The sequence below is a fragment of the Berghia stephanieae genome, chromosome 2, assembly GCF_034508935.2.
Source record: "Berghia stephanieae isolate SIO BIC M18660-M18661 chromosome 2, UCSD_Bste_1.3, whole genome shotgun sequence".
Classification (NCBI taxonomy): domain Eukaryota; kingdom Metazoa; phylum Mollusca; class Gastropoda; order Nudibranchia; family Aeolidiidae; genus Berghia; species Berghia stephanieae.
Window position 1 is genome coordinate 97,246,777 of NC_088361.1, and position 25,298 is coordinate 97,272,074.

The window sequence follows — 25,298 nt, forward strand, 5'->3', positions numbered from 1 at the left end:
ACGACGACAACAAGAAGGATCATAACGATGATATTGTCTTGTTCATGCAAAAATGATTTTTTCAATTGCTGGGTTTTTTTTTTGTTTTGTTTTTTTGGTGAAGACATTTTATCATGTACTTTTTGTTATTTGATTTGCTTTGTCTTTTTTGGGGTTTTTTGGGGAGTTTTTTGTTTTGTTTTGTTTTTTGTTTCTGTCTTCCACGAGTACCCCTTTCATAATAGAGTCGAGCAATGTGAAGATCAAGATTGGAGAAACACTAACACCGATAATGTAAGAGATGAACTAAATGACAGTAGTAAAATGAAATAGAAGCTTCATTCATCGTGTTTTGTTGACAAAGAGAATACATGTACCTGAAACGTTCACATCATAATCTATCTTCGTCAATGAAATTGAAGTTTTCATTCCATTTGACTATTGTTATTAATTTCTTCCGAACTTCAAGCAGTAATATTTGCATTACATACAAGAGAAGGGAAGAAAGATCAGTCGATAGATCGATATATAGATAAATAGATAGAGATAGAAAGAGATAGAAAGATAGATACAGATAGAAAAATAAATAGATATAGACAGACAGACAGACAAACATATATAGCTATATACTTGAACACCGAGTTGGGTGAAGAATTCTGCACACTGCATACTTAAACCACGCTATCTGCTTAAATCCTTAATATATACTAGGAATAGAGAATGGGCAAGTCTAGGAAACAAAGTTAATTCATCACGTAACGTAACATACTAGATACCCCCTCCCCCAGCCCCCACAAGTTAACGCTAGCATCTACAGCTTACAATTCAATTATGGATGGACAGGCACGAACGTGTAACAAGTACAATGCTATCAAATCAATGATACAACAAAATATATAACTCACTTTATAATAAATGAATGAATGAATGATGAATGAATGAACAAATAATACAGATACGTGGAAAGAAAGAAATAGGTAAAATAATTTCATTTAGAGAAAAAAAAATATACTTATAACAGAGTAACTCCATGCTTTTATCATGCTCAATGCACTAAGTAGCGCTTTACTGTTCCTCCAAACAGGCCACATGGAACCATATTTCCATTTCATACTGTCCAAGTTAGTGTCCACGTTTACAGGCACTCCTCCGCCACTACTGCCCATAGCCATGCACCCATTTACATTGGAGTCGAGTGGAGTAGTTTCTGTGCGTAAAGTGCCTTGACCAAGGACAACGACGGTATATGAATTTGGCAATCAGTGTCATCTCATCTGTCCGAAGACTGACCATGCTAATCATAGCTTGACATCGTGACCAGTCAAGATAAAGCATCGTTCCGCTCGGCCATCGATGCCGTGTTACATAAAATTGTAAATATGAAATAAACAATAAATTAAATTGGATCCAACTAAATAACAATCTTTAAAAATTGACTTATGTATATATATATATATATATATATATATATATATATATATATATATATATATATATATATATATATATATATATATATATATATATATATATATATATATATATATAACTAAATAAATAAATAAGATGGAAGATCATCCATAGAATATAACTGTACGATAAATCAATTTCCAAAACACATTCAGAGTGAGACAGTACGACGGCAATTCCAATAGCCGCCAAAGACTGGGACCAGAGACGGAGACATCAAAGAGACGGGTCTGATAAAAGTCAACTTTAATTAGCATAGAAAAAGGGACGGGGAGCAAACACAAAGGAATGAAAAGAGAGAAACAGACCAAGAAAACAGTACAGAGTGATGAAAAGGGAACTAAAATAGGAATATTTTTGTTGACTACAAAAACAAGTCCCTTTTGTCGGAATGAATAAGAATGCGCAATCCTTTTTAAAAGTAGGAATTTTTAAAAATAAGGGTGGTTTTGTTTGTTTGTTTGTTGCTTTAGGTCTCTTCCAACACAATTGAGGTTATATGAGAGACCGCTGAAACAAAAAAACAAGCAATCTAACAAAAATAGTACAAATGTAAATCAAAATCATAACCTAAAGATATCATAAGCTAAATTATAAATAACCAAGAACAAACAGGCAGAAGATTTACAGAAAAAAAAATATCCCCTGTCAAAAATACAATCACAAACCAAAGAAGCAGGATAGGCTAGTAAAGAGAAGAAGAAACGACATCACTATCGGATCGTACACCCATGCGAACATCATAGGTATATGATTCAAGGGTGATGCTCCCATCCAACCACCCGCTAAATAAGGGTGGGGGGGGGGGGGATTATCTCTTGCTTTGTGGCATAATATATTATGTACGATGAACTTATGAAGAGCACGAAATATAACAAAAGGATGGGAGAGGGGGATTTATTCAACAGATAAGATGACATTGATCGCCAAGAACATAAAACACAACTGACAAATTGTATTTCTTCAAGTGAACGTGAGTAAAGCCTTTTATCTGGTGTTGGATAAACTTAATCGATAAATAAAAATCTGGACCTTTGTGAACTCACTCAGGATAATAGGCGCTAGGTGAACACTTCTGAAAAGCTGACAAACACCTCTGAAAAGCTGACATAGTCAAAGATGAAATAGACAAGGAGGCAGTCAGACGACTGGATTATTATTATTATTTTTTTAATAACTGCTTCATTGTGTGTGATACAACAACAACGACCAGCCAAAACTTATTTCTGTAACTTAAGTACGTCTATAAATAGAGAGGTATGTTTTTCATTACGACTGTCTCGTTTATAGAAAGGATAATTTGGATGTTTTTTGGTTTTTTTTGGGTTGTTTTTTTTTTTTTTTTTTGTCTCGTGCAACAACGATACGCACGTGATAATTTTATCACCCAACCTAGCGATGACCTTTTCCTGTTAATTTTTAATGAATGTTAAATTGAACACTGTCCAATTTTAAATTATTCTACTCCATGTTTATCAATTCACGTTGATATATACAATGCTCTTTTTGTATGCAGTACAAACACAACTCGTGAAAGGGAAAGAATATATAAGCATAGTAAACTATTCTATGCGGCTATGTGGTCTTGTGGTGTGACACTCGTTTTCGGATAGGAAGGTCCTGTTGAGCCTCGTTCGGCGCATAGTTGAGTCCCTGGTAAAGGCTCTTTACTAATATTCTCTCGCCATACCCAGGTGTAAAATGAGTACATGGCCGCTAACATCGTTTTCTCTGTCGGAAAAAAAGGTTCGCCTAACAGGCCGTTATGTCGCGTTCTATATGTTACGTGTTGCTGTTGGTTAGGGACCCTTTGTAAAGCGCTTTGAGCACGTTTAGTGGGAATTGCGCTATAAAACAAGCTCGTGTCTTTTTATTCTTACGACAATTATAAGAATAAAAACATAAAGCCACGATGATTTTTATTTTCCTTTTTCTTTTCTCCTTGGGGTTTTTAAAGATCACATCCTTTTTCTTAACATTCATATTTTAACTACTAAGGTCGCTCGTCCTTTTCAAATCTCGTCCTTTGATAGAAATTTATGAGGCATAGCTTTTGTTTAATCAAATTAATTACATTAGTTCTAAAATAACGCGCAAATACCTTCAGCTTCGTGCGGCTATTGTGGTCTTGTGGTTCTTTTTTTTTTTTTTTTTGCTTTCGGATCGGAAGGTCCTGGGCTCGAGCCTCGCTCGGCGCATAGTTGAGTCCTTGGAAAAGGCTCTTTACTGACGTTATCTCACTGTACTCAGGTGCAAAATGAGTACCTAGCCGTTGTCAGAAAAAAAATTGTAATATCGCCTAACAGGCGTCATGTTTAGTTCTACATGTTACATGTTGCTGTTGGTCAGGGACCCCTTGTAAAGCGCTTTGAGCACATTTAGTGGATATTGCGCAATATAAAGCTCAATTTTTTTTTACAACAATGGACTATTCAATCCAAAAAAAAATTAGTCAAGGTTGCAACTCTACCAACAGTCATCTTCCTCGTCGTCTATTCATTCGATCGCGGAACAGCATAATATTATTAAGAGATTTTTGAAATTCCTCATTTGCAACAAGATATCATAGGTGGCTTGAAGATTTTACGACGAAGAGAATAACGAGGTAACATGGCGTTCTCGTTGTTGATATTTTGGCGTCACTAAGGGGGGGGGGGGGGGGGGGGGGGGGGGGGAACACAAACACAAAGAGCGATTAAATAGACGTGTGTCACATGTGTGTACAAAAAAAATGGTTTAGTCATGTTAGACAATGTCAAAGAAGTGAACACAGCTGCAATATATATATATATATATATATATATATATATATATATATATATATATATATATATATATATATATATATCAGGGGCCATGGCCCCATACAGGGATCCGTATCAAAAGTAAGAAAAAGCTTTCAAACTTTTCTAAGGTCTTTTTCAGAAAAGACGTCTCCTGAGACGGGAATTCAGGACGACATTTGGATCCCATATGCCATTGGCTGACTCACACCAGGACAGTTCGCCGTCAGGGTGAGAGCGACACAAGCCGGCAGACCTATTTAGACACCGTCCCCAGCCTAATCTCTATAATGCCTGACAAGTACCCCACGTTTATTGAGTGCTGGCACGGAATAAAGTATGATAGAAAATCAATGTACACAGACACCGGCTGTTCTTTCTTGGGTACTAAGAAAACCTTATTATACTCGATAAATAAAGCGTAGGAAAAAAAAATACCGAAAAAATCCCCCACAAAAATAGGATAGGGGGGAGGTGGAAGAATAAAAGAAGGGGAGAGGGTAGGAGAGGATGGGGTTAGAGGCTATAATTTGGAAAGAGGGGGTTTACGAAAGAGCCAAAATGGAAAAGGGAGAGATGGAGACACATATAGAGAAATAGAGAGAGAGAGAGAGAGAGAGAGAGAGAGAGAGAGAGAGAGAGAGAGAGAGAGAGAGAGAGAGAGAGATTGAAAAGACTGACAGAGAAGGAAGACTACATTTGTGGAAAGAGAAAGCATTCTCATTGCCCAACTCTGCTGTGGTTGATGGACTGAATCTTAATCAGGACGGAAAATGCCCTGTCATAGATCAATCATCTAAACCAAAAGAAAGAAAGCAATTTTCACAGACCATATTACCCTACAGACTCAAAGAAGCCGATGGCTTAAACTTTAGTGACGTTTGAATTTCTCACCATGTTGTCCATCAAATGGAGTTCTTGTAAACAGACCTACGCTAAAAAAAATATAAGTAATAATAATAATAAATAAACAGTTAATAAACCCCCCCCCCTCCCCAAACTTCAAACGTAGCCTCACCAACTCAACAAATATGTATGACCTAAGTTGTTGTTTAAAAAAAAATAAATAAATAAAAAAAGAAAAAAAACAAACCCCGAAACATAGCCGATTATGGTAAGAGTAAAGTTAAGAAAGGGTTTTGCTTTGGTCTGCAAGCTAGGGTTGATTCTGTAAAACTGTAAAAATCCCTTCTTCGGATCGTTGATATTTTGAAAATTGAAAAAAAAAAAAAAAAAAAAAAAAAGAGAGAGAGAGAGAGAGAGAGAGAGAGAGAGAGAGAGAGAGAGAGAGAGAGAGAGAGAGAGAGAGATGTATGTGTTAAAACTTTCCTTGTTTTAGGGTCACGTGAGTCCACTCGTAAAAGGTTATCATTATTCTATACATAAGGCTTCTAATCATAACTAAAAGGGAAAGAACGGGTGGAGGGGGGGGGGGGGGAGGCAACCCAAGACCGAAAAAATAAAAATAAAACCCATTACGGCCTCGGTAAGAACGGGAAATCACCCAATAAATAACGCCCGTTTGCTACTGTCTATGGTTCATGAAGTGACAGGTCATCATTACTCCATCACAAGTTCTATCTTTTTTTTTTTTTAACGGAAAATGGTTCAAGGAGTGAGTAGAGTGTGATTGTCAGATGATACCGCTACCGCAAGTCCCAAGCTCTTTCTAAGGGAAACCTCATTCACTTGCCATGTTAATCCGGCTAATTTTTGCTAACTTGTTACCTTTTGTGATTAAGAGGTCGATAGCCCTTAAGTCCATAATGTTTGTTATAATATGCACTCTGTTTTAAATTGATGTAAATAGTGGATTACATATTACATAAAAACACATTTCAAAGAAACAAACAAAAAATAAAACACCGTATATAACTGGTGTGGTGAAATAATAGGATTACTCTATTAGGGATTAAAAATCATTATAAATTTCATTACTATCCTAACATTACCCTTCAAACCCAATGTTTTTTTCTCTTCTTTCTTTCATGACTTCATGTGTATTTGGACCAGCCCAGTTTTACGCTTAACATCGTTTGAAGCATTTCATTATTTCAATAAAATGTGGAAATTTACGAAGAATATTGAGATGTGTATATAATACTTTGAAGAACCATTGGCAGAATGAAAAAATGGACTTAAAATTGACGAGACATTAAGCCCAATGACAAGGGTGGCGGAGGGGAAACAGATAAAGAAATAAAGGAACAAACCGGAAGCTCAAACGACCTTGGACATGCGAGAAAAGCCAAAGGAAGGGAATTTGACTCTCACACGAAATCCCATAAGACAGTGTCCAGGAAACTAGGAGGGAAAGCAGGGTTGCCAGATCATTTTTCAACAAAATGCCAGGGGAAGACTCAAAAAATGCCAAAACACTCAAAAAAATGCCAAAGTCTGTTGACTCCCACCCCCACTAAGAAAACTACTCACTTTTGATAGACAATTTACTATCATATCCTGGTGGCTTGCGTGTTTTCTTGTCTTTTTTTTTTTTTTTTTTTTGAATTATACTAAATTTCCTATTGGGGTAATTTTTTACCTACTGACTACTAAGTGGAGTGAAAGTTAACAGGCGACCATGACGCAAATATACATGAGTTTTGCAGGAGATTCCCAGAAAACTTACGAGGATACTTGTCGAGGGCTGAATTTGAGTGAAAATCTGAGGGAGGCAGGGCTAGTTCAGGGTGCGAGTTTTAATAGCAAAGTTTTCCGATGTGAAGAGATTTGTGTTTACGCGTTTAGAAATAATTAAGAAAAGGTGTCATTTGAAGTATAATATACAAGAAAAGAAAATGCCAAATGAAAATGCCAAATGCCAAATGATTTTTCTAATGCCAAACGGTTTTCAAAAATGCCAGATTTTTGGAATCTGGCATTTAAAATGCCAAACTGGCAACCCTGAGGGAAAGACGGATAAGTTGTAAAAAGAAACAGAAAAAAACCCACAAAAAAACGAAGGGATCGGCAGACAGAATAACAAAGCGTGTGAGAGAGAGAGAGAGAGAGAGAGAGAGAGAGAGAGAGAGAGAGAGAGAGAGAGAGAGAGAGAGAGAGAGAGATATGAAATGTCGGTTTCTAGAAGTCCCCAACTATCATAAGTGCAGACCACCAAAATAGTATCAACTTTGGAAGAAAACAACGGAATAAACTAATCAACTTCTCCCCTAAAACCAATAATCGGAAGAGATCATCATTGATAATAACAACAATATAATAGTAGTAGTAGTAGTAGTAGTAGTAGTAGTAGTAGTAGTAGTAGTAGTAGTAATAGTAATAGTAATAGTAATAGTAATATAGTAGTAGTAGTAGTAGTAGTAGTAGTAGTAGTAGTAGTAGTAGTAGTATAGTAGTAGTATAGTAGTAGTAGTAGTAGTAGTAGTAGTAGTAGTAGTAGTAGTAGTAGTAGTAGTAGTAGTAGTAGTAGTAGTAGTAGTAGTAGTAGTAGTAGTAGTAGTAGTAGTAGTAGTAGTAGTAGTAGTATAGTAGTAGTAGTAGTAGTAGTAGTAGTAGTAGTAGTAGTAGTAGTAGTAGTAGTAGTAGTAGTAGTAGTAGTAGTAGTAGTAGTAGTAGTAGTAGTAGTAGTAGTAGTAGTAGTAGTAGTAGTAGTAGTAGTATAGTAGTAGTAGTAGTAGTAGTAGTATAGTAGTAGTAGTAGTAGTAGTAGTAGTAGTAGTAGTAGTAGTAGTAGTATAGTAGTAGTAGTAGTAGTAGTAGTAGTAGTAGTAGTAGTAGTAGTAGTAGTAGTAGTAGTAGTAGTAGTATAGTAGTAGTAGTAGTAGTAGTAGTAGTAGTAGTAGTAGTAGTATAGTAGTAGTAGTAGTAGTAGTAGTAGTAGTAGTAGTAGTAGTAGTAGTAGTAGTAGTAGTAGTAGTAGTAGTAGTAGTAGTATAGTAGTAGTAGTAGTAGTAGTAGTAGTAGTAGTAGTATAGTAGTAGTAGTAGTAGTAGTAGTAGTAGTAGTAGTAGTAGTAGTAGTAGTAGTAGTAGTATAGTAGTAGTAGTAGTAGTAGTAGTAGTAGTAGTAGTAGTAGTAGTAGTAGTAGTAGTAGTAGTAGTAGTAGTAGTAGTAGTAGTAGTAGTAGTAGTAGTAGTAGTAGTAGTAGTAGTAGTAGTAGTAGTAGTAGTAGTAGTAGTAGTAGTAGTAGATTCAGGGGTGAGAATGACTGGTCACAAAAAAGGAGGAAATTTTTCATCGTGAAGATCATGACCCATTCATGCGACCATAACCTATAAATTTGAATTTCACTAAAATTTACTGAGATGCGATCCAAAATTTGTCTTGCAGCAATTTCTGACACAACTCGGTGGAATTTCAAAAGTTGAAAGTGAAATTACAACATTTGGTGGTTGTAGTAGGGATGATGATGTGGTGGTGCTTGTAGTAATAACAGTGGTAGGGTGATGAGGTAGTGATTGTAGTAGTAGTATGGATGATTGTGTGGTGGTGGTTTTAGTAGCTGTGGTAGGAATGATGATGTGGTGGTAGTTGTAGTAGTGGTGGTGGTAGGGATGATGTTGTGGTGGTTGTAGTAGTAGTGGTGGTAGGGATGATGGTTTGGTGGTGATTGTAGTAGTGGTGGTGGTAGGATGGCGGTTGTAGTTGTAGTAGTGGTAGGGATGATGATGAGGTGGTGGTTGTAGTAGTGGTAGTAGGGTTGATGGTGTGGTGGTGGTTGTAGTAGTAGAGATGGTAGGGATGATGGTGTGGTGGTGGTTGTAGTAGTAGTGGTGGTAGGGACGATGGTGTGATGGTGGTGGTAATAGTAGTGGTGGTAGGGATGATGATGTGGTGGTGGTTGTAGTAGTAGTTGTGGTAGGAATGATGATGTGGTGGTAGTGGTGCTAGGGAGGATGGTGTGGTGGTGGTAGGGGTGATGTGGTAGTGGTGGTAGGGATGATTGATGTGGTGGTGATTGGGAGTAGTAGTGGTGATGGGAGTGATGGTATGATGGTGGTTGTAGTAGTGGTAGTAGGGTTAGATGATGTGTGGTATTGTAGTAGTAGTGGTGGTAGGGATGATGTGGTGTGATTGTATAGTAGTGGTGTGGATAATGATGGTGGTGATTGTAATAGTACGTGGTGAGATTTGAGTAGTAGTTTTGGTGAGAGTTTTTTTATTCAGTGATGATAATAGCAATTTGTCAAAAAGGAGGAAAATTGCTCGGTCTATCGATCAAATACAAGCAAAGAAACCTAGTAGTTATTCAGCTTATAAATACAACCCAAGAATCTCTCAAATTTAAAGCCATAGTCCAAAGGTAAAAAGAAAAAAGATTAAACTAAGCCAATCGCCATTGCTTTGTTCTAATATATCATCTCTATATACCAGATGATTTAATGGATAGTTGCGAAAGAAAGAGAGGGAGATAGGAGTGGGGGGAGGGGAGACTTCTTTACCAGAATAACTTATGTATTGACCTTTTGAATTCTATATTTTAAAAAAATAATAAAGAAGAAAGAGAAATAGAAAGAAAGGCAAAGGGGGAAAAAAAAAAAGAGAGAGAGAGAGAGAGAGAGAGAGAGAGAGAGAGAGAGAGAGAGAGAGAGAGAGAGAGAGAGAGAGAGATTAAAAAGGCAATAGGTACCTACAACAGGGGGAAAAAATCCAGACCCATTTGCCTATCCCCTTCCACCATCAACTAACTTATCAAAGAACACTTCTGGTCTTCTGTGTCAATTGTGACATCTGGTGCCAAACTGTCTGGCCCAACGTCATAAAAACGGGACCGTCACCAAATTTCACGAGACTGAGCACAGGTGTCAAAATATGACATAAGACATACTGGTGATTTTGTGGTTTTGAGGAAAATGTTTGACACGGCAAATTTGAAAAAGGAGGAAATGTGATGGGATGGGCGGAGATAAACTACCATTTAGGCGGAAGATTCTCAGCCCTGAGATTAAACGTTTGTTTCTGTGTTGACGATACCAAACATAACTCTTATGGAAAATAATCAAACTTTACAGACTGCTTACGATATATATATTCCAATACACACCGTAGCGTGCCTATACGTCATTTCACTATAATAATAATAATTATTATTATAATAGTCCTTTTTTTTTTTTTTTTTTGCAAAACTGAAATCTTATCACAGAGATAATACGATGACACAGTTATCAGACTACTAATCAGACCATTACTACATACTACAACTACATCATTCATATGATATCCTTTATACTTCCACAACAATGCCTCATTGACTTATTTATCAATGCACCTGGAATTGCCTTTCAATCGATAGGACCCGTTGAAGGAAAAAGAAAAACAGAAAGTTGGACATAGTACAGTTTTGTGGGTAAGATAGAGAGAGATAGAGATAGATATATATATTAGAGAGAGAGAGAGAGAGAGAGAGAGAGAGAGAGAGAGAGAGAGAGAGAGAGAGAGAGTAAAAGAAATAAATACTTTTGAAGACAACGAAGCTATTTCCCAGGGAAATGCTATTGGCCGCACTTAGAATTTACATTCTCAAAGAGCAGATGCATGTTGATTCAACCTCTGATCCACGTATCAATCTGAAATTGGTTTTGCCCTTGTTTTCATCTTTAATTCTCTAAAAGCAGAAATTTCTCTTAATTTTCTTTGAAATCGATTGGCATAGCTGCTTAATTTTGCCATTGTGTAATTCGTTTATTTTAAAAGGGAGGTTATGAAACTGGAATAAATTATGGAGGCGCGCCCTAAAAGGACAACTTAACCCCAATGTCAAGGTCATATAAAACTTCAATTAAAAAATAGATAAATAGAAGACTTTCCTTCAATTTTGAACGGATTTTTTTTATGAAAAAAAAGTTCATCTTTCAAACTATCACAATGAAAATAATATGTTGCAGACGTGAAATGAGAAAATCAGTTCGTTGTCTTATGGAGGGGCTGTGTTTTTGAGACATACCTCTCTAGATGGAACTAAAGATTTCTTTTAATCTTCGCATAGAATATCAAACATGTTGATAATGTGACTGAATGCAAATAATGATTCGATTATAAATACATGCATAGCCATTTTCACAGAGGGAAGATTAGTAGTGACATTAAGAAATATGTATCTTTCTTTTAAAATCAAACTTTTGCCTTATTTTCTACCCCCCCCCCCCCCCCCCAATCATATTTTCAACATATATGTATAACAACAAATCTCACTTGTTGAATTATTGAGCCTTATCAAGGCTCAAAAGATTATTTTTAAAACCAACTAATTCGTGTAACAATCTGGCAGGAGATAATAACTTCCAAACTCTTCCAACTCCACTTCTGTTTTTGTTTATAACTTTTTGCTACATTTCTGAATTTTGAATTCAGCATGTGTCAGTGCATACCATAATCAGTCGGAAGATGGAAATTTTGGATGTGCATTTTCTGAAAGAATATGGTCCCAGAGCATTTTAATCCTTATTTGAAGTAAATCGGGTGATTTTTCATGAAGTTATGGTCAGATGTATGGGAAAGGTATCCAGCAACTTTTCTCAAATTTCATACTTTTTCAATTTGACTAGCTGTAATAAATATTTAGAAGTGAAATGAAGCTTAGATATTTCCCAAAGATGTACAAAAAGGGTTGATGTAATCATTTATGACAAGAACTCAATTTTGATTTAAAAAATTACTTTCAAGCTAAACTTGGCAATATCTCAGTTCAAACCTTTTCACTATCCGACTGATTATGTCATTCACTGTAACAAATTATTATGGAAACATTCCCATATCATCACATTTTGCACCTCAAAACATATTAAAATGTGAGACATCATACAGGTTGGACCAGAGCCTGGACTCAGTCTCAAAATGAAGCCCGAATCTCATTGCTGTTACTTCTCTCTTGGTGAAAAGGGTAAAAACAAAAATATGATATCGATTGAAATAGATCCTCCCTTAAATGCTTTAACAATAACAATCAACCAGTCCTTTATAAAATTGAATTTATGATGTTCTACAACACAGCCTTGTAGTTAGTTAAATGTAGAACTATTATCCCAAGGCAGCATGTCATCATTGTTTAATTAAGATTGCTGCTGTCGTATTTTAAGATAATGACATTGTCTAAAAATTTTTCTTCAATCTGTACTCCAGTCTTCAGCAGCTCTGACAGAAGCCTTGGTAGGAACAACATTAGCCACATTAGCTTAATGGATAATAAAATTGATACTAATTCAAGCGTTGTTTCCTTTCCACATCCGGGGAAATAATGAACACATAAACAATTTTTTTAAAACACATCTCTTTGACTGTTGAAAAAGATAATCTTGTATTTGTATTTCTAATAGTACAATTGCTTTTTAAAAGATTGTTGTGAAGTCTTTCCAATGTCAACAATCTTTTGTACAGGTAGCTTTCTATAATAGTATATTTGTGTCCTTGTTACTGATTGTCTTCCTCAAAATTGTTATATAAATAATAAAATATGCTGCCATAGCCTGGTTTGATTTCATTTTCACTTTATAAATTTATTCTTTTTTACCAAACGAGAAATAACCATGATGTGATGAGTTTCAAGAGAGCTTAAGTCAAATCAACGTAACTACTCTTTTATGTGAAAACTTTTAAGCCCGAAAATATATAAAAGAAGAAATGATGATTTGAACAAAATTCATTTTCAAAATCTAGGGATTAGTATTCATATGGCACCACTGACTTTGTTCCAAAAAAAAAAAAGTTGTGTATGGAAAAATATGATTTTCTTCAGTTGACAGTTTTGTATTTTTATTTTTTTTTATTTGGGGGGGGGGGGGGGGGGGGGGGGGTATAATGTGTAATCTTAGCTATTAATTGGATGGTGGATCTGAAGATAGTAAGTTATTTGTAAATTCTGCTGTGCTTTCAACATTTTTATCACTGACCATGCCTCACAGCTATGTAAAATGAATGATTTTACTGGAGTTTTGGTACTTAAGTAGAAATTTACATCATATAAAAACAAACCAACTGCAGTAATGGTTACGTTGATAGCTCGGGTTCAGCGATAATTAATAAATTGGTTTCAAAATTATCAATTATGTGAAACAGGTTTACCTAACTACATTTTTTTCTGGGATTTTTTCTTTCCTTTTCTGATTTTGAAAATTCTTTGAATATTTTGATTATTGGAATTGGAAGGCAAGCTTTATCATAAAGTGGTGTTTTTCACAGCTCATGATAAGACATGTTAAAATGTATAAGTCATAAATTCACACATTTCTTGTTGTTAGCCCTGTGAAACAGAAAATATTATTTTCATCAATTTTTCCTTTCATCTAAATTTCTCTCAGTCTCTTTACAGAATACAGTTTTGTCTGGACCTAGACATTGCTAACATGGCACAAATCTAGTAAGACAAAAACAGGTTCTATCTACTCTAAGCCCAAAAATTTTGATAATTTTGATTGCTATTGTAGTATATTCTAACGCTTGACTTCTCTCCCCCCCCCCCCCCCCCCCCCACCCCCCAAATTAAACTACAATGTAACATGACAACCATCAAATAATGTGTTATCTTCAGTAGTGCTCAAGACAACATATCCCATTGATTTTATACTATATTGAAAACAACTCACTGTTTGTATTCTTTTTCAGATCATCAATATACTTTGCAATTTGAGACTAATTATTTGGGGCGAGGCAGACTTTATTCATCAGGAATATAAAGGACAAATTCATTAAGGTCACAGCCACAGCTAAAGTAGGAAGCTAAAATAAAAACCAACTCCAGCATGTCCACCCAGAAAAGGTCACCCGCTCCCCCTCCTGAATTATGCCACAAAAATGCCACCTGATTACTCACATCCCAAATTGAAAAACCCAATGATAATAGTAAATAGCAGTATGAAAGTAATCTTATCATGTTTTTGATACCGCAAAAGTACATAATCAAATATAACATATATCCATTCCAGTTGTACACAAATTGTATGCCAGGTGATGAAAAAAAACTCACCAAAAATCTGATTTTTTTAAAAAAGCATTGCCGAAATTTACAGCGAAGACATACAGATAGCAAAATTATGCTACTGCACTAGGCGGAAGTAGTGGTACAGAATAGCCTTATAGTTATAAACATGGCGATAGGCCAACTCAAAATAAAGTTGGGAGTATCAAATTTTCATTCCCTCCATACACCTAAATTAGCTAATGTTGAAAAAGTCCTTTGACTTTTACCTATTTTTCAAAAATATGTACCACTTACTGAGCATTCTACCTGTTAGTATCTCATACTATTGAAGAATATATTGAGACCTTTAAAGATGCAATCCAGACATATGGGGAAAGTACCATAAACTTTTTAATTTTTGATATAAACACGGCAGTAAATTGAATGAAAAGTATTCAAAATGACCGGGTCAGACAGAAGAAGAAGAGGAAGAAGAAGAAGAAAAAGAAGAAGAAGAAGAAGAAGAAGAATGTTTATGTTTGCTTTTCCTCGCCTCCAAACTCATGTCTGCTCAAAATAAATTATTTCTATCTTCACAACTGAAAGCAGTCTGTTTTTTATCTTTAAAAATAAAAAGCACCTTGTCATCATACACAAGAGGCATGAGTGAGTACAAGAAAAAAAGGGCTTAAGCTGTTCGGACTCAGTCTGAATAGTCTCCCGTGGCAGTATAGATTTTGTTGGGCATTTTGTTTGTTTTTTTATTTCATTGTTGATAATTACATAAAATTAATGCAAATCAAAATTACGATTTTGGTAACTATCAACAGGTAGTCTACTAAACCTGCTTTATTTGATGAAAAAGACAAAATCATGTATCGATTGGAAGTCCAGATAGAAATTAAAAAAGAAAGTAACAAAAGTCAGTCAAAAGTAACTGTGGTATGAATGAAAAGCTTTTCTAACAACATAAAACGATGTCCAAATAAAATCAGGACAAAAATACATAATTCAAAAATTACATCTGATAGTGTGAGACAGGCAACAAGCCTTCTACTTCTACAGTCCAAAGTAGGGGTATGAGCTGAATCAGTGTGATATGGGCAAACAGAATTTCTTCTACTTCTAAACTCTTTTTCTATTTCTTTATCAGTTTTTCCCTCTGACTACTACCCACATTGTGTCGTCTGCCCCTCTGTAAGCACACGGAAGACTACTCAGACCAGAGTCCGAATAGCCACTTCGAAAAAAAGTTAACCATCTTTATTAGTTTAATTAATATCATTATTCATTCTATTTTTATTTTCAGACATGCCAATTTGATTTTTTACTTATAATTAAAATAAAATATAGACTCATAAGTTTACCTTATACGTGATTGCCTTGGCGTTGATGTTGAGTAAAAGTGTAAGAGTATGAGTAAGTAGGCACTTTGATAAAATTTTAAAACTCAAAATATCTTGATTTGACTCAGTCAGGGTGATAGGACTTGAAAAAAACCCATAAAATTTGATACCTTATTTGTTTCTCTACGACCTGCGGTGCCAGAGTTATTTACATTTTTCTACTGAAATTTTTGTCAATTTTACAGAGAGAATCTGTGATCTCACCGCTGCCTCAAAACCAGCATCTCGCGGCGATCGGGAAATTTTGAGTCTTGCAGTCAACATGGCCCACTTATTGTTTTCAGTAATTTTGTTTCAATTAAAAACATAAATGGCAAGTGTTAGATATCATTTTAAAGGTCAGAAAATAAGCTTTATTTTCATATAAATCATTTTCATGTATGGAAAGTATGGAAAAAAATTAAGGATAAATGAAAATGGAAAAAAATATGAGGTTTTTGTCCTAAAAAGTTGGGTTGGTGGCGGGAACAATTAAATAATGAGCGAGTGTATCAATTTTGATGAAATTTGGCATAGATATTCTTCAATTAATTGTCTATCGATGTATGAAGTATAATTAAAATGTATCCATAATTAAAAAAGTTCTTATAATTCAAAAAATTATAAATTTTTATTACATAAGCTTTCTGAGAAATACAATCAGGAATTAAGAATGAAATACACCGTTAGAAAGCTTGTTTTGTGCCCTTTATAATGTTAATGATACCAAAATTAGTCACATTCACAAATAACGCCATGGTGACCACACGTCCAACTCGCCTTGAGCATGCATTCACGTAAAATATAAAGATTTTTTTTAAAAACCTACCTCTGTTTCAAAAACTAGCATCTTTCACCTTTCTAAGAAACATTTTGATTTTTCAGAACTTTAGTTCGTTAAAAAATACCGGCCAATCTGACCCGTTGAGTCGAATGAAAACGAAATTTTGTTGTTTACACGGTTCAAAGGAAATGTCGTAAATAAGCTTTCATGGACTTCCTGTGTTGTTTTTACAGTGTCACGTGACCTTTTTGAGAAATTTGTCGTCTGCTACAAATAATTAGACCGGTAGGGGGTAGATATTTTCGTTGGCGAAGAGAAAAGTGAGTATTATTTCTTGGACTTGTAGAGAGGCCTAGGGTCCACCAGCAGTCAAGTTGATTGAATAAAAGAAAAAAAGGCCTTTTTTATCCGCCGCCACCACCACCGTGAGAGTGGAGGGGGGGGGGGGGGTGCATGCCGACGAGAGGGAGACGTGTCGATTGGTGACCTTGGTGACGTAGACATCTCAAGGATGCTGGCAGTTGCAGTTGCAGGTGTTCTTAACCCCTTAACAGCGAAGCTAATTTTTTGCTTTTAGATAGTAGTTTGCTTTTATCTTTATTATTGTTAACGGGGAATACAGCGTTTCCACCAAGAGAGTAGTCAGACTATCGCAACTCAGACTTCAATTGTCTATAATAGTTTTGCCGTTACTTGTCTTTTGATGATAGAAGATTTGGTGTTAGGTCAAAGATCGAATTTCGCCGCTAAAAGGTTGCATTGCTATTGGGTTTGCTCTTCCCCCCTACCCACCTTTTTTTTTCTTCTTTTTTTTTCACCTTAGTATTGTTGATTGCTGCTATTTCCTTTTTTATGATTAGCAAGTGCCGTAGGGGTCTCACTGGATGCAGGAGTACTGCAATTAACCCTTTGCCAGTGACACTGATTTTTTTGTTTTTCAAATAATAGTCTTCATTTATATTATTTTTTAACGCAGAAAAAACAAACGTTTCCACCATAAGAGCAGTAAGAATATTGATAAAAAGCGCTTTGAGCACGTTGGGTGGATATTGCTCTATATAAAAGCTCAAGTTTTTAAATTGTAATTTGTTTTTTGTCTTTTGATGAAAACGGTAAGATTTTATTTTTGGTCCAAGTAAGATTGATATTCGCCTTTAAAAGATTAAGTTGTTTTGTTTTTTCAGTTTTTGTTTTGTTTTGTTTTTCAAATGCGGATACGCTGCTTCTTCCTTTTTTTTTCCTCAACTGGCAAGCTATCGCCGTACTTACCCGCATGGCTTGCACACACAAAAGGATACATCTAAGTCACAAAACCTTACATCCAGGTCACAAAATCAGACAACTAGGCCACACATCAAGACATCTCTGTTTCGTTTGTTCCAAGATAGCAAAACAAACCAGACGTCTTGGAGTTCGAAAAAGCTTTCCATAAAATATTTGGTATTTGCAAGACCCCCAGAAACCAATTCCCTATACAGCTCTTGTGCACGGTTACTTATGACCTTGATTTCTTTCGTACCCACCCCCCAAAATCCCACTTATTGTGTGGTATAGGCAGAACATAGTAAATAGCTGGACTGCCACATGCGTGACTAAATTGGCCAAAGAGAGAATCTATACTTTGGCATTAGACACCCATTACCTGATGTCTTGGTTTTTAATCCTAGCCTAGTGAGAGAGAGAAAACAAAACAATCATACATGTATCTGCAAACAACAGAACGTTTTCATTTTACATTGAGATGGGAAGGGGAAGGGATAACATTATGACAAGAGAGAGAGAGAGAGAGAGAGAGAGAGAGAGAGAGAGAGAGAGAGGGTGAGAGGGTGAGAGAGAGAGAGAGAGAGAGAGAGAGAGAGAGAGAGAGAGAGAGAGAGAGAGAGAGAGATGGGCGGGGGATGGGGGGATAGTAAGGGGGAATGGGTAAAGATGAAAGAAACAATGGGTTGCCTGATGACGTAGATCAAAGGATTGTTACAGCGGTGTTCACGGAGCGTACTTCGTGAAATTTTAACCTTTTACAGTGACACTGATTTTTTTCTCCAGATTGCTTATGCAGAATAAATCGTTTCCACCAAGAGAGCAGTAGTAAGAGTATATTTCGACTCGGGCTTCAATTAAACTATAAATCGCAAAGCTTGTCTTTTAATGATACCATTAAGACTAAGATCTGGAGTTTGGGGAGTGTAAGATGGAATCTCGCCATTAATGGTTAAAATTGTTTTGATTTAAAAAAAACAACTCACACACACACACACACACACACACACACACACACACACGAGCGCGCGCGGTCACGACAGCGAGGACCATCACTGACAGAATGTTGCAACGGTAAACCGGTTTACGTGTACATAGATCCTGAGGCTAGATGCCCCGTTACCGTGTACGTAGGCACTCCCAAAAAAAAAAGGAAGAAAGAAAGAGACACACACACACACATACTCACACACACACACACACACACACACCACACACACAGTCTCGCATCCTCTACGAACTAATTTTGCGCACCAATTTTTACTGCACTTATGCACCAAATTGCATACCTATCTAGGGACACTTTTTTCCGTATCTTTTTCTCAATAAACTTTTTAAAAAACCTTTGTTTTGCGCGGCTATTGCGCGGCAGGCGGCTGGCACTAGGGGGCACCAACCTATGGGTCAGACGAGAAAAACACACGATTTAGCATGAAAATATTTAGGATATAATTTCAAACACAACTTTTGAAATTCATCAAGGATTGTCTAGTACCGAATGTTTTTTGATAGAAAACAAATGTATCTTCAAATCTAAACTGCTTTTGACGGTAAGCGGTAAGTTTTTATTTATTTTTCTGTCCAAACGAATTATTTGTCCTGGTTATAGAAGCTAAGTATTGGTAACACCGGCTCAGCTCTCTAGGTCCGTTTTTAGTTTACAGTTTGGTCTATATGTATCTCTCAGTCAAAAGGTCTACCATTGAGGCATGATTATGGCCTACGGTAATGAACTATTAGTAATAGTATTCGTCTGATTCTGCTCTGAGACTGAGAACTGGGAAGTCTTAGTCTTGGTGGATTGGAGTTTTGGCTGGGGGGATGGTCTTTCTATTCTTGGTCAAGACTCAAATCCTGTCACTTAGACTTAAGTTTCTAGTCGATCAACTCTGGAATGTCTTAAGTTAAAAGTTCGTCAGTCCAGTAATTTCAACCAGATTCTAAAAATTTTAATTATCATGCGCTCGGAGAAGATAAAAGTATAAAAGTGGAAACTTACACTTCAAGTATCCTGTCTCCTTTGCGTATCCCAGCTTTCTGGGCAGCGCCCCCTTCGAGAACAGCACTGACATGTTGAAGGGGTGCGTACAATACTCCATTGATGGATTTTAAAACACCCCCTTCACTTATTTGTCCTCTTACATTAAAACCAAATCCAGTTGATGTTTTGGTAATTGTAACGATACGTGGGTTATTTGCGTCATTTCCATTCGCTAACGGAGGGGAGGGAGTTCGATCTTCATCGGTGTCAGCCATGCTGAATCACGTGACTTGTGTTTTCTTTCGGTGTTTTCATCTCAATGTAAAAAGTTGAAATGATGAAGATCCTCCTCTTCATCACTGAAACGATACATTTTCTTTTCTGTTCTATTATTTTATAATAGGATCCTTTATGATAATCGGTATTTCTCTCACAGAGCTATCCAGCTAAATCACGCTGGTTGTCCGTCCATTGTCATATGATTTCAAAAGCATGATATGCTAAAACACAATCTGTAATATCAACAGTAAAGCGATCTCCACTAACACTCTCGTCATCAACCACATCTGCTCAGTGGCGGCTTTTAAGTTAAATATCTTGGAAAAGCGCCCTACCCATGGTGTACTAACAGTGTAAGAGCTTGATGTAATAATAATAGTAGTAATAATAATAATAATAATAATAATAATAATAATAATAATAATAATAATAATAATAATAATAATAATAATAATAATAATGATGATGATGATGATGATGATGATGATGATGATGATAATAATAATAATAATAATAATAATAATAATAATAATAATAATAATAATAATAATAATGTTCTCTTATCTGAAAAATAATATCAATAAGAGGGTTACCACTAGCACTAGTTACCACATAACGGATCTAATGATGGACAATATTTTGGGGTGGTTTGAGAGTATTCCCATTACAACCATGAGCTCATAACAATAATTTGGGTGATCAGACTTGCAAATAAGTACAAGTCGATCTAAACATTTTAAAATATATATTGAATAAAGCAAGACTGACATTATCTTTTTGGTGCTGTTCTTCTTATTGCTGTTCTTGTTCTTGTTGTTTTGTTTTGTTTGTTTTGTTGATTATATTTTCTCTTTTGTTTGTGGTTGTTTTTCTCTGATAAAAAATATATTAGTGGGTATTTCCAGATAATGGATAATCAGAAGAAAAAAAAAGGAGGAGGGGGACAGAATAATTTCTTGTTTAGTGTACCGAGTTTAAATTTCAAGTCTGTATAGATAGAACGAAGATGACGTCACTCAGACCGTTGTTATTGGGTGTTTGTTTTTGTTTTTGCCATCCATGTTTGTGAATAATTCTCACGATACTATATTAAACAGACTATAAACGTTTAAGGTTACACATAGTTCTATGTGTTAGTCCGTTATAGTCCGTTCCCTATTTGAACACTAATTCCCCTTTGTCTTCCTTTTTCTTGGGTACTTTTATTGTAATTCTAGGACTTTTTACTATCCCATTTTCTTCCTTTTTACTGGCGCTGATATGACCTTAATGTGTTACAAGTGCCGTAAAACCTTTAAAAACAACAAACAAAACTTACTTCCGGATGGCAATGTTGTGAGTTTCTTCAGATTCTTAGCCAAGCGCACAATATCTCTCTAATTGACAGAGGAGGTAACTCAACAATAATAAATAACTTAATACTTAGATATGATTACCATCCCTTGGTTTTCTTATTTTTAGCCGCGGCGCACTGCATTCGAAGATTCATAGTCCATAATATGTGTACATATTTCAATGTAACGGTTAGTCGCTAATCGGTTCAATCAAGCAAGACATGCATTTGTGTTCTCTTAACATATACATCAATAGAGTAAGATGACCACCATCTTGTCTCAGCAGTCTCAAGTTTGAGACTGTGACGCGCCATCTTAATAGATCAATATTATATGTTGTATTTTATAGCCCATCGTGATTAGATTTTTTTGCAATGTGGAGCACTACTGACTTTTTATGCTGTCAAGAGATCACCTTCTCTGGCAACAATGTCAAATCTTAAATCCATCGCAAAGCCTCGTTTAGGTTTGTTACTAAGATAATCGAGGATAGACAGACGCAATTCGATTGGCCTTCTCAAAAGCTTTCGACAAAGTCCACAACATAAGTCTGCTACAACTGGATTGAATCCTTTCTGAGTAACATAGTCCAAAAAGTAATTGTCGAAGGTAAAGAGTCAAACACGACAAAAGTTGAGTCAGGAGAAGCGCAAGGCACTGTTCTCGGGCCACTCCTCTTTCTCATTTATATCAATGACACGCCAGGTGGTCTACATCCGGGGTCCACATTGAAATTGTTCGCAGATGACAGCCTCTTGTACAGAGTTATAAAAAGCGGGGACGATACAGTCATACTACAGCAAGATCTAAATAAATTGAAGTGCTGGGAGACAAGATGGAAAATGGAATTCCACCCCAAAAGTATCATGTCCTCAGGGTGACGAACAAAAAGAAAAACATAATTGACTCCAACTATGAAATCCATAACGAAACCTACAATATGTGGAGAATGTAAAGTGACCCTAGACAGTAATATGAAGTGGAAGAAGCATATTGCCAACACAGCTACTAAGGCAAATAGAACCATGGCCTTCCTCAACAGACTGCCACCAATCTGTGAAAAAGAAATGCTATTAAGCATATGCCAGGCCCATACTGGAATTTATAGCACAGGAAATCAATGAGCTAGAAAAGGTCCAACGTCGGGCGGCCAGATTTGTCAGTGGAAACTATGAGCGGGATATGAGCGTAACTCAGCTCATGAACGATCTCCAATGGAAACCGCTTCATGAAAGACGTTCCATCAACAAACCCCTCGTTTTCCACAAAGTACAAAACGGAAAACTCGAAATTCCAACTAGCCATTTGAAACGGAACAAAAAAAAAAAAAAAAAAAAAAAAAAAAAAAAAAAAAAAAACAAACTCAGAATTTAATTTTGAAATCTCCCACTCAAGAACGAAGCATCATCTTTACTCTTTCTTCCCTTCCACCATCCGACTTTGGAACTTCCTACCAACGACTTGTAAACAAGCCCTTTCGACGGATGACTTCAAACAATCGCTCCCTACTTCCCTCTAAAACCCCTGTTGCTGAAAAGACGGCCATACAATCTTCAGCCTGAAGTTTTGGCCTTAATGGAAGAAGAAGAAGATAAGAGGGAAGCAAATTGTTCTCGATGGTTATCATAATTGCGTTATCCAGTTGGTTGGCATCATCCGATTGTCCTTTAAAAAACTTATGTTCGTCTTCAGCGCAATATCCACTAAATGTGATCAAGGGGTTCCAAGCCAGCAGCATCACTAAACATGTAGGGCCACACAAGACGCGTTTAAGGCGCTATTACAATTTTTTTTTCGACACAGACAACACTGCTACCGGCCATGTATCTACTCATTTTACATCTGAGTGCGACGAGAAAACTATGAATAAAAGGTCTTTTCCCAAGGACTCAACTGCGCCACCCATAGCGGATTTGAACCAGGGACCTACCGTTCCGAGGTAGAGTATCAAAATTATACGACAAAGCCTTAAAAAAACAAATAATAATAATAATAATAATAATAATAATAATAATAATAATAAAAATAATAATAATAATAATAATAATAATAATAATAATAATAATAATAAACAAAAACAAAAACAAAAAACACACAAAAACTCTCCTCTCTTGGAGAGCCCTGCGTTCGCGAATTATCGGGACTAGAGAAGTCATCTTCCTATTTTCACATGATTGTGTGATTATTGTGGGACCGTATACTAATTATTAGAATAATGGAACTCGGAAGGTATTTAAGATGTGGTGTCAGAGAGCTTTCGTTTGACGGAACTATGCTTAAACCAAAAAAGTAGTCCTTCAGAGCCATTGGACCCATGGAGCCGGAGTTTATCCCGGTTTATATGGCGTGAATCGGGCAATAGCAAATTGCTTGCAATCCTTTGGAAAGGCCGCTAGTCTATCGCAAAATACTTTCCGTCAAATCTAACTGACTCAGCTACTCATTCACTGCTGGATGGACAGGGAGGGAGTCAGAAAGAAATCTCGACTGCACCCGTATCGATCTTGGTCGAGTGCTCTACCAACTGAGCTATCGGGAACCCCGAGCTACGCTTATCTATGTTGTGTACTTTTTACCTTTTTTTTCCAGTTTTCTGTAAACTTTTTTTGTTTTGTTTTTTTTGTTTTTGTTTTAACTGCGCTGTTTATTAAAATGTGAGTACAACAAATTTATGTGAGTTATAGTTCTCGTACTTAAAATCCCACTTTTCATTGCCCAAATAATCATAGATTACATTTGTCATACTAAATTATTCTACTCATACTTTGCATATTTACATTAGCAGAATTAAAAGTTCGGTTGTAGGCTGTAAAAATCAGCCATGGTTTGTCATTTCCTTTACCTGGTACCTGTCATTAATGTTATGGTCCAGACCTGCCTACTTGAATTTTTTTTTTTGATTCGAAGTATTTGGGGATATAAAAATTGTAATCGCTGTAATTAATATTAAAAATCAACTATTTACCCTCACAAGGTTCAGATAACACTTCAAAATCCTTAAAATGATGTGGTCTGGCATCAACTTTCATTTTCAACAAGTTTTAATGACTTAGATATGCTCATAAAGTTCTGAAATGGGAGCCAAAATGTCGTAATTCTACGAATTTTCCGTAACAGTAGGCAGATCTGCTTTTACCCCAGTACCAGGGTAGCTATTTGCTAAGAGGGAAGGTTGCTAAGTTAAATCGTATCGTATCGTATCGTTTAAGAGCTAATTGGTTCTAAAAACATTTAAATGCTCTGTGTAACTTTTATGCATAGATACAATTTATCAATTATGTAATTAGTATTCAAATAAATATACCATGTAACTATCTGTTTCCTGTATTTTATTATGTATTATTATTTTTAATGCCAGATGATAGATATACAATGAAGTACTGTTGTGTATTTTTTTTTAATTGCAGGAAAAATATGACCGAGCAATGTAACCCGGCTTGCCCAACACATTAGGTAGAAAAGTGGGCAGGGTGGCATTTACTGTGTCTTCTATCCCTTATATCTGTTTTGCAAGTTGCTTTCTGTCTTTGTCTTGGAATGAGATTACTTGGTTTTTTGTTCTGGCCCTGGCTGGAGTCATTGGCTGGGAGGGAAACAGTTAAATGTATAGTTATTGCTTTTGCATCTTATTTTTTCCCCATGTAAATCATCTCTCTGTTATGCATTGTTATATTTGTTGTTTTGAATGTATAATATAAGCATTTGAGTGTATTTGAGGTGATCTCAAACTTAGTACATCGATGGCATGCTCTTGGAATCTTCATCTGATCCCTATTTGTTCCAAGTTCCCCTTTGTCTTACTTATTTATGGGTGCTTTAACAGTAATTCTAGAATTTGTCTATCCCATTTTCTCCCTTTTTACTGGGGCTGATATAATCTAAATGTGATGCGTTGGGGGCCAATGTAATATCTTGAGTTCGAGTTGTTGCAGGGGGACAATGTAGTATCTTTTGTAGTTTTCAATGAGGAGGGTGTAATATAGTCGATGGAGTTAAATGAGGGAGATGTAATAGGGAGGATGTATGGAGTTGTTCTGAGAGGTTTGATGGCGAGATATCTCTTGAGAATGAGGTGTAGTTTTGTTGTTGAGAATGAGATGTAGTTGCCAGTGCCGCTCTTTTGGCAGGCTTCTTGAGGCTTGGGATGAATGAATAGGGAGTGAAAGAACAAAGCTAGATCTTATTTTGCG

General features: G+C 36.1%; 1 protein-coding gene across 1 annotated transcript in view; it reads right to left on the reverse strand.

The window, feature by feature from the left end:
- Positions 1-20,028, reverse strand: part of LOC144965968 (sorting nexin-27-like) — a 55,499-nt gene extending 35,471 nt beyond the window's left edge. The window contains exon 1 of the mRNA XM_078901886.1: positions 19,514-20,028. Coding sequence (XP_078758012.1) covers positions 19,514-19,770 — 257 coding nt within the window. The 5' untranslated portion in view covers positions 19,771-20,028. The remainder of the gene's footprint in view (positions 1-19,513) is intronic.
- Positions 20,029-25,298: the final 5,270 nt, after the last annotated feature.